The sequence below is a fragment of the Palaemon carinicauda genome, chromosome 26, assembly GCF_036898095.1.
Source record: "Palaemon carinicauda isolate YSFRI2023 chromosome 26, ASM3689809v2, whole genome shotgun sequence".
NCBI classification, from domain to species: domain Eukaryota; kingdom Metazoa; phylum Arthropoda; class Malacostraca; order Decapoda; family Palaemonidae; genus Palaemon; species Palaemon carinicauda.
In genome coordinates, this window is record NC_090750.1 from 100462749 (window position 1) to 100472260 (window position 9512).

Here is a 9512-nt window from a genome sequence, read left to right on the forward strand (position 1 = left end):
GCTCTGTCCTATTCTAAATTCTTAGTGTATTCCTTCAGTTTTATTCAGTTCTATGTTTGTAGTCTAGCTTTTCTAGAATTTTCCATTCTTTTAGATGAGGAATATTTACCAGAAACCTATTTATCTTGTGGTCACTTTTGCCAATATTTTTCCCTACTGAAACACTGGATACTAAATTTTCTTCTGTTGTTAGCACAATACCTAGTATGTTAATTCCCTTAGTTGGTTTATTGACCCACTGACGGAGGAATTCATTGTTAACAAATTCTAGTAGCTTATGTCCCTCTGTCTTTGATGTAGAATTCATAGTGTCCCAGTTTACTGCTGCATTGAAGTCTCCCATTAGGACAGGTAGCTTATTGTAAATTTCTTGTCCAAGTTGCCTATACAGTTCTTCGTCCTGCTCTTCTGTTTGATGTGGTGGTCTGTATTTTACTAAGCATGGACATGTTTTTTCCTACAGTGTTAATATTTGCACCTGTTGCTTCACATTCAGTTTCTAATTTAATTTTGATGGGGTTTAAGTGATTTTCAACATCGAACATTACCCCTCCTCCTTTTTTGATAAGGCAATCTTGAAAACCCTGAAACCTGTGATTTCGTATTCTCCAATAAAATTTTTTTCTTTCTTGAATCCAGGTCTCCGTGATGCCTATAACATCTAGTTTCTCACTAACTATCATTGCCCTGAAGTTTTCCATTTTGTTTCTAATTGACCGAGTATTGAATTGTGCCAGTGTCTAGGAAATTTTCTATCTTTTTCCTCTTCCTCTGTGGCTTTGCTGGTTTCCCTAATTTAGTGGTGTTTCAGTTTTACCTTTATCTGCTTTATCCAAGTTTTCTGCCAAATTTCCTCTATTTGTTGTCAGGAGTATTTTCTAAGGGTCTAGTTTGTTCTTGGTCTACTGTGTTTAAGTAATTGTACAGGCTGAGATTAAGTTGGTTTCCATATACTCTCTTGCTTTCTTTCGTAATTTTCTTTTGCTGTAGAAAGTGTCCCAAAGATCTATAAATTAAACTTTCTTTTTTTTGACATATGGATTTAAGCCTTTCGTTTATCCCTATGGTCTTACTGAGGGTGAAGTGGCTACCATTAGTTTTGGAAGAATACCTTTAACAGAATTATTGGTCTTGTTTCTAGCCATTTCAACAGTTTATTCTAGCTGTTTAACCAAAGGTTCTGTTTGGCCAGCAGTATTATGTCTTAGGAATAGGTCATTTCCAGTTGTTAGAACAGTATTAGTGCTCTTCTAATTCTCTGTTGTAGTTTTACTAACTACTAATACTATCTTTTGGCACCTTGATGGGACCTGATCTTTCTCCTCTTTGTGAGGCTGAAGTGCTCTCCTCAACTTATAAACGTAACAGGTTCCAAGAAGCTGTGTGTAAGTCTAATTTTTGGACTAGGGTACGCTTCCCTTAACTCACATGCCTAAGATTTTCAGCTGCACGTCAACAAATAGTCCCATTTCATATTGTAAATGTCGTCTTGCCAATTGCATTAAATCATATGATATTGTGTTAATTATGAACTTTTGATATAATATCACGACGCAACCAGAGAACTTACTGAGGGTCGAGACCCAAGCTAACACGCGACCTGGCTCGGGACTAGCCTCAGGGCACGTATCCTTCCGCCTGAGGTAGTCCTCACAGAAAACGGAAGTAGGGTAAACTATAAAAACTCTGGTCGGTTGAGAGGAGATTCCAGGTACCTCCTAAGAAAGTAGTTCGAGGTAAGTCTCCGTGTTGGAATAAACATGATTTCCATTGGATTTGTGTCTGTATCGCTGAATGTTTTTAAGTTGAGGACTCTGTACGGTATATATACTCTCTTTCTCTGTATAAAGGCTAATTTTGGTTATGTACTGTACATGTCTTATATGGTGAAAAGAAAACTCCCAGTACAGCATTAGTCATAACATAATATTGTAAGTAAAGTAGACTGATGACAACAATAGTCAAAAATATAAAAATGACAGTAATAAAGCAACAAAAAATTAATAAAACAGTAAATAATTGGCATTAAAGAGTAAATATATGACCCCAAAAATAAAGTTTTATCCCAGTACCCTGTGTGAATGTTTTCCTCTTTTTGAAATATGGTTTTCAGAGTAATCTATTATAATAATAGTTTAATGATGACTTACAACAATGGGCCATTAATATTTGTTGCAAATTGTTATTATCTTTACTAGCTAAGCTTCAACCCTAGCTGGAAAACCCGGTTGCTATAAGCCAATGGGCTCAAACAAGGAAAAATAGCCCAGTGAGGAAAGGAAAGGAAACAAAGAAATAAATACATATCAAGAGAAATAGTGAACAATTAAAATAAAATACTTAAAGAAGAGAAACAACATTAAAATAGATTAATCATATATAACCTAAAAAACAAGAGGAAAAGAAATAAGATAGAATAGTGTGCCTGAGCATCCACTCAAGCAAGAAAACTCTACCCCAAGACAGTGGAAGACCGTAGTACAGACGGTAAGTGACTACAACCCAAGACTAGAGAACAATGGTTTGATTATGGAGTGTCCTCCTAGAAGAGCTTCTCACCACAGCTAAAGTCTCTCCAACCATAACCAAGAGGAAATTAACCACTGAACAAATACAGTCCAGTAGTTAATGCCTTGAGTGAAGAAGAATTGTTTGGTAATCTCAGTGTTGCCAGGTGTATGAGGACAGTGGAGAATATTGAAAGAATAGGCCAGACTATTCGATGGGTGTAGAAAGAGAGAGAGAGAGAAGAAAAAAAAAAGGGCCTTAACCCGAGAGATTCAGTGTAGTACTGTCATCAATAATAGCCAAAGATTAAAAAGAATAAATCCACAGCAATATATCTATACATATGTCAAATAACAATAATAAAAATATATATTGTGCAATGTAACATATAGGACATACATAATAATACCCTAGGCTAATCTGGTACTCACCGACGCGTCATTTTTCCTCAGCGATAGGATAATCCTTTATGATTATGATAAAATACCTACATCAGAGAAGTGAAAAATGAATGATACTCCAGGTGTTGTGAAGGATTTTTTGTTAGTGATCTTAAAAGACAGAGTTTAGTTTCATTTTGGAGAATCTTCAGAATAAATTTTTCACTTCAAATGACAAAATCTGACGAATATTCATATGTTTTGTGCCGAGACTCAAATCACTTCATTTATACAGATCAAAGCTCTTAAAGATATTCGTGCTTTAGAGTACCTCTGACCGAGTGTCCTGATGCTAAGTAAAAGTAATAACTCGCTGGGATAGCAAATACAACTTGAAATTTAAGCTGAGCACTCAACCGAGTGGACAAGTGAATTTTCTCATAAAATTCTTCTCTTTGATCGTCGTCGGCGCCCACTCGTGTCCGAGTATTGGGTTCTGTCGTTAGCCATCAGCCTCCTATCAGAAGAAGGGTGGAGGAAACGACAGAATGCCAGTAGCTGGGTATATTGTTTTGGGGGGTCGTGGCTTTGCAACGGCCACGCCACGCACTTGGCCCACATCGTTTTCACCGCGGCTCAAGACATATGGGACAGGCGGCTTCTCCGATGTTGGTTGCATCGGGCTGCCGGGTTCTTGTTATGTCAAGGCCCGCCTTGTTGCCTGCCCGACAGGCATTGCCCTCTTCCGCCGGCGCTGGGAAGCTCCGCCGTTGGGGTCTTGTTTGGTTTGATTTTGGAGTTTTCCTTCTCCTAGCCTTTGCCTATCTTAAATAAAGGAGAAGGCCTATAGGGGTCCAGTTTGGTCTGGTCTCTCAGAACTGGCCTTAGCAGTATGGTTGAGCCTGCCAGGGTGGATAAACTACCCCACCGCCATTGCCCAGCCCATCATTGAGACACTCAAGCCCCTCTACTGCAGCAAAGTGCTGGACCATCTTTGATATCCATGCATTAACTAGGTGTGTACTAGGTGGTGTTATTGGGAAGTATGGTGCACCAGGTGGAAATGAGAGTGGTGAGAGACTGCTAGATGTGTGTGTTGAACAAGAGCTCGTGGTATGTAACTGAGTTTCTTCAAGAAGAGAGATATAAATAAGCATACATGTATAAGAGTGGCAAGTGGAAGAAAAGTGATAGAAAGACCAATGATGGATATTTAGTGTTGATAACAAGAAGGATGATTGGAAGATTGAAAGATGTCCAAGTGTTTATGGGTATAGCTACTGATAGGTCTGATGATTTTTTGGTGGAAGAAAAATTAGTTGTGGCAAATGAATGGGGGGGGGGATATAAAAGGGAGGTATGTAGTGAAGCTAAGAGATGAAAAAAATATTAAAGTTGACAGTAGTATATAACAAGGTGGAAGTGAGAAAAACTGTTAATCTACAATAGTGGAAGTTAGTAACAGAAAATTTTGTTGGGCATGCAAGAGATGTATGTGATAAGGGGTTTGTTAGAAGTACAGTAGTATGAGGATGAGTAGTGAGTGGTGGAATGAAGGAGTGAAGATGAAGGTGGGAGAGACGAGGGCATTTGAAGAATGTCAGCAGATAAGAATGTTTATACAGAGAAGTAAAAAAGATATAGAGAAATATTTGGGGAAGTACAACGAAAGGTAGTTGAGACAAAGAAGGAGGCTGAATGGAGGTAGGGTCACGGATTGGGTAGTTCATATGAAGAGAATAAGTTCTGGAAAGAAGTGAAGAGAATAAGGGAGGGTGGATCGGGGAGCGGAAAGACAGTGAAAGATGAAAATGTAATGTCTGAAAGATGAGGTAAGATAAAGTGGGCTGAATATACTGAAAGGTTGCTAAGTTGAGGATGATAGGGAGGGAGATATAATTGTTGTTGCAGGTGTGGAATGTGATAAGGTTGTATGAAATTGGTGGAAGGTTGCTGCAAGCAGTGAAAAGTTTATGTTAGCGTAAAGTATGTGTTAGGATATAAAATGAAGAGAGTGAGTGGGGTTGCTTGGGATGTGTGATGTCACCATGGTTGTTCAATTTGTTTGTAGATGGAGCTGTAAGAGAGTTGAATGCTCGAGTCTTTGGTTGAGGATTGAAACTGATAGAAGAGTGATAATGAGTGACAAGCGAATCAGTTGCTGTTTGTGGATGATACTGCATTGGTTGTTGACACGGAGGAGAAGCTGTGTCGATTAGTAACAAGTTTGGAAGGGTAGGTGAGAGAGGGAAGTTGTGAGTAAATGAGTGTTAGAATAAGGATATTAAGTGCACAAGAAGTGAGGGTGGTGCTATATTGAATGTCATGTTGAATGGAGAGTTACTTGAGGAAGTAGGATCAGTTCAAGTACTTGGGTTTTGTTTTTGCAGCAAATGGCAGAGTGGAAGTAGATGTACACCAGAGAGTGAATGAAGGATGTTAAGTGTTAGGGGCAGTGAACAAAGTGGTAAAGAATAGAAGGTTAGAAATGAATGTCATGAGTTCAGTATGAGAATGTGACTGTATCAACTGTGGCGTATGGATCGGAGTTGTGGGGAATGAAAGAGATGGAGACAGAAATTGAATGTGTTCAAGATGAAGAGTCTGAGGAGTATGGTGGGTGTATCTATGTAGGAGAGGGTTAGGAATGAAGTAGAAAGAGTGAGAACGGGTGTGAGGAAAGAATCAGCAGCTAGTATGTTGAGGTGGTTTGGCCAGGTAGAGAGGATGAAAAATGGTCATCTACTGAATAAGGTAAGGAATGCGAGAGTTGATGGGAGAAGTGCAAGAGAAAGGCCAAGGTTTAGGTTGTTGGATGAAGTGAAGAAAGTCCTTGATGACACGAGGATATATGTGAGAAAGGCAAAAAAGTATACTAGGAATTGAAATAAATGACGAGAGATTACGACGCAGTTCCGATAGGCTCTGCTGCTATCTTTGGTCACTGTAGGGTGACCTTTGCGGTAGTAGCAGTAGGGAAGTGAACATATAAAGTTTCATTTGTAGTGGAAGATGGACTGTGGCACCCTAACAGTACTAACAAAACTCAGCTGAGTCCCTTGTCTGCCAAAGAGGAACAAAGAGAAAAATCCCCCCTTTTTGTTCCTTTTGATGTCTTCTATCCCTCAAAATTGGGGGAAATGCCAGGGTAGATAGCTAATGATACCTATTTGATTTTTTTTGCATATAAGGGAACCAAGGAATAACAAATCCTCAGATGAAGAGGGTGGACTATACATATGTGCGCTTATGACTTATCACCAGGATGAATAATGAAGTGAAAGAAACATTATAGCAGGTGAGACCAAAGTACTCAACTATGAATGAAAAATCCCACCTGCTTTTCAACTAATCCCTATTATAGTTATCAATAAAGTGCAAACTTTATTATGCTTCTTAAGGAATAACATACTACTTGCTCATAGGACCAAGGATCTTATGTAAAGTTTCGTATGTAAATAACATAAAAGTTCTTACCATCATAAATATTTGATTTAACCTTCCTACAGTCCATCGATACCAGTGGGTGTTGAAGTCTCGACCATCAGTATCACAGCGAACAAGATGTTCTGACAAGATCATAATGAACCTCTGCAAAGATTTTGATAAGCAATGCTTAGATTAATTTTCAATAAAAAGTACAGAGGGGATTATACATAAGAAACATCCATAGTAAAATATATTCTAAACAATTGTTATAAATTAATGTACAGTATATGCAAAACAAACAGTTCTCCACTAATGAAGCCACAGTTTGTTGGACCCTCTCACTATAAAATCTATAAGGATTTGTAAAAAATACTGTGCCTGATTTTCCTGCAACTTAAAATCAAAACAAAAGGTTATATTCTTTAGTTTAACTTCTGGGTAGGAAACCCCTTTGAGTGCAATCCCCTTGCCAAAATATATGGCACTCAAGCTGCAGGCTCTTTTTCTGGACACTTTACTCAACTTACCTTAGAACAAAAATATCAAGATAGTATTTTGCAACCATTTTAATTGTATAGCTGAATAAATTTCCTTTCCATTGATATACAATTTCAAGTTTTTTGTAAAAAAAAAAAAATACCAGTAAATATATAACAAATGAGATAATGGTAATAACTTTAGGTAAAATATGTAAAATGACACAGAAGGGGAGTAGAAATATTGGCTGTAAAACATGTTCAAGGACACTTCAAGGGTTGACATTTACATCATACATTAAGAACAACATTAAAATATTCTTATATTTTCAAAACCCTTACATGTTTCCAGGCAGACAATAATTTTATGAATGATGTATGCCAATGTGAGACCTCAGGCATATAGGGCTCTACACTTATTTTACCATGGAGGCCTGAAACCCCTATAAAAAATATTAGCCTTGAATTGGGGTGGTACTAATAGTTGTCAAGCTTTAAAACATAGAAGTGTTTAGTGAAAAAAAGGGAGATATGGTAACAAAACCACAAGTTTACAATGTCTGTAGTGAATACAGTAGTTATCGAATGCCAAAAAAAAAAAAGAAATTGCAGAAAAAAAAACTTTTATTTGCATTGATGCCTGTGTTTGTCCATCACAAAGGTTGGAATGAAATCTACCCCCATCAATTCAGCCAAAGTGGCTCTGCATACTATTCTATTCTAACTTCAAGGAAGGGATTACGCATGCCAGAATAGTAAGCTATTCCAAGTGATTTATGGTCTGAGCACATCTCCATTCTCTAAACCAGACTAGGCTATCTGCTGTCAGAACAATTGTACCAGTGAACCTGATACCAATTCTCACCCAAGTCAAAATCCAAATCAACAGTTCAACAATAATTAGCTTCCTCCCTTCACTGCTTCCAGATTTTTAGACCATAAACCTAGAATACTGTTGCTTCAAATGTTGAACACTATGGGTATGCCTAATATGGGACCTACCATCTGCACACCTCATATATTTTTGGGATGGTTCATTCACCTACACACCACGATCTTAAAATAAAATTACTCTACAACCCAACAAATGTGTACGTGCAATTTCTATGCACCACGAGTCTGGCAACATGACTTGTTCAGTACTAATTGGCAGCCCTATATCCTGTCTCTCAAACACACAAGATATCAATACAACTAGCTTGAGGGTACACTCGGGCACACTATTCTATATATTTTTCTTCCCCTTGTTATTTTGAAGTTTTTATAGTTTATATATAAAAGATTCATTTTAATTTTGTAACTGTTCTTGAAATATTTTATCTAAATTGTTTGTTACGTCTCCTATAGCTCATTTAGTAACTTATTTCCTTTCCTCACATGACTATTTTTCCTTGTTGGAGCCCTTGGATTTATAATATCCAGCTTTTCCAACTAGGGTTGTAGCTTAGCAAGCAAAAATGATAATGCCAATGTGGGAAGGAGGAACTTGCAAGGGTTTTGGGACACCAATAGCCAAATTCTCCGTAGGTAAGGAAAAAGCACACTACCTCAATTTCAGGAGGGTTGAAGGGCTGGACAGATATCTCCAGTTGAGTAAGGCCTCTAATCCTCTTCTTCTGTCACTTTAACATGGTTTCTCTTGCCTTCATTGGAGTAAAGGGAAGGTTAGCCAGATAATCAGGATTAGGAGGCACCTCAGCACTAGATCAAGGTGGAGGAGATCTTCGTGCCTTGTCCGAAAATGGTCTCCTTCAAGGGTCAAGACTCCCAAGAGACAAGCTCGAAGTAGACTCCAGGGGAATTCAAGGAGTTGCTCTGATTTGAACAGTCGGAGGCTGTGCGGTGGAGGAGTAACACCCAAGGACTTCTGCAAGGTAGTAAGAAAGGTACTCACCCATGCAAGGAGCTCAGCACCCTTGATAAGTCTTGGGCTTCCCTTGAGAATCCAGGCAGCAAACGTCCCCTAGGAGGAATCTTACAGGGAGCCTGCGCAGAAGTAGGAGAGTGTCTTTGAAACAACAGGATATGTTCCTTCGATGAACGAAGAGGAAAGTCTGGGCTAATAGGCATATCAGCGTATCTATTAGGAATCTCCTTAAACCCTTCTGGGAAGGGTAAAGGTCTGCCGCTGGAGATGGTAGAAGCTGGAGGCGGAGATATTGGTACCGCACTTGCTCTCGGTTCCGAAACTTCTACTCGTGAATCGCTTGAGGAAATTGCTGATACGAGCACTAGGAGCAATACTGGACGTAGGAAACCTCAGGCATTTCTGTTGCTGCAAAGGAACACCTACACCAGACGATGTCAGCAAAGTTCTCAAGTAGGGGCAACCTTAAGCGTTGGCGAACGCTTCACAGCAGGACGCCTTATGGAATGTTGCGTAGTCGAACACTTTGCTAAAGCACTCCAAGCAGCAAAGGGCACTGGAGGTTTAGCTAGACGCCTGTCTGAAGAACAGTCTGTCTCAGGATCAACGTCGGTCCGGGATCGTTTAGGAGGAAGACTTGAGGGGTGACACACTGATGGTCTGAACATAAGATTACCTCTACCTCTAGATGAGGAACATCTAAACCTTAACCGTGAATGTGGGTTCGCAACCGTGAAAGTACTGTTCGTGATCGGGAGCGTCTATCTCTCGATCGGGATCAACGTGAATGTCGTTAAGTGCCTATCTCGTGAACGTGAGCGTCGACGTCGCGATCATGAACTTCATTCTCGT

The 9512-nt window shown here is 39.2% G+C and overlaps 1 protein-coding gene across 2 annotated transcripts in view; it reads right to left on the minus strand.

Annotated features, from left to right (window-relative positions):
• LOC137619723 (nuclear cap-binding protein subunit 1-like) overlaps positions 1–9512 on the minus strand; it is a 153991-nt gene that overhangs the window by 26435 nt on the left and 118044 nt on the right. For both annotated transcript variants that reach the window (XM_068350016.1, XM_068350017.1), the window contains exon 16: positions 6366–6479. In XM_068350016.1, coding sequence (XP_068206117.1) covers positions 6366–6479 — 114 coding nt within the window. The remainder of the gene's footprint in view (positions 1–6365; positions 6480–9512) is intronic.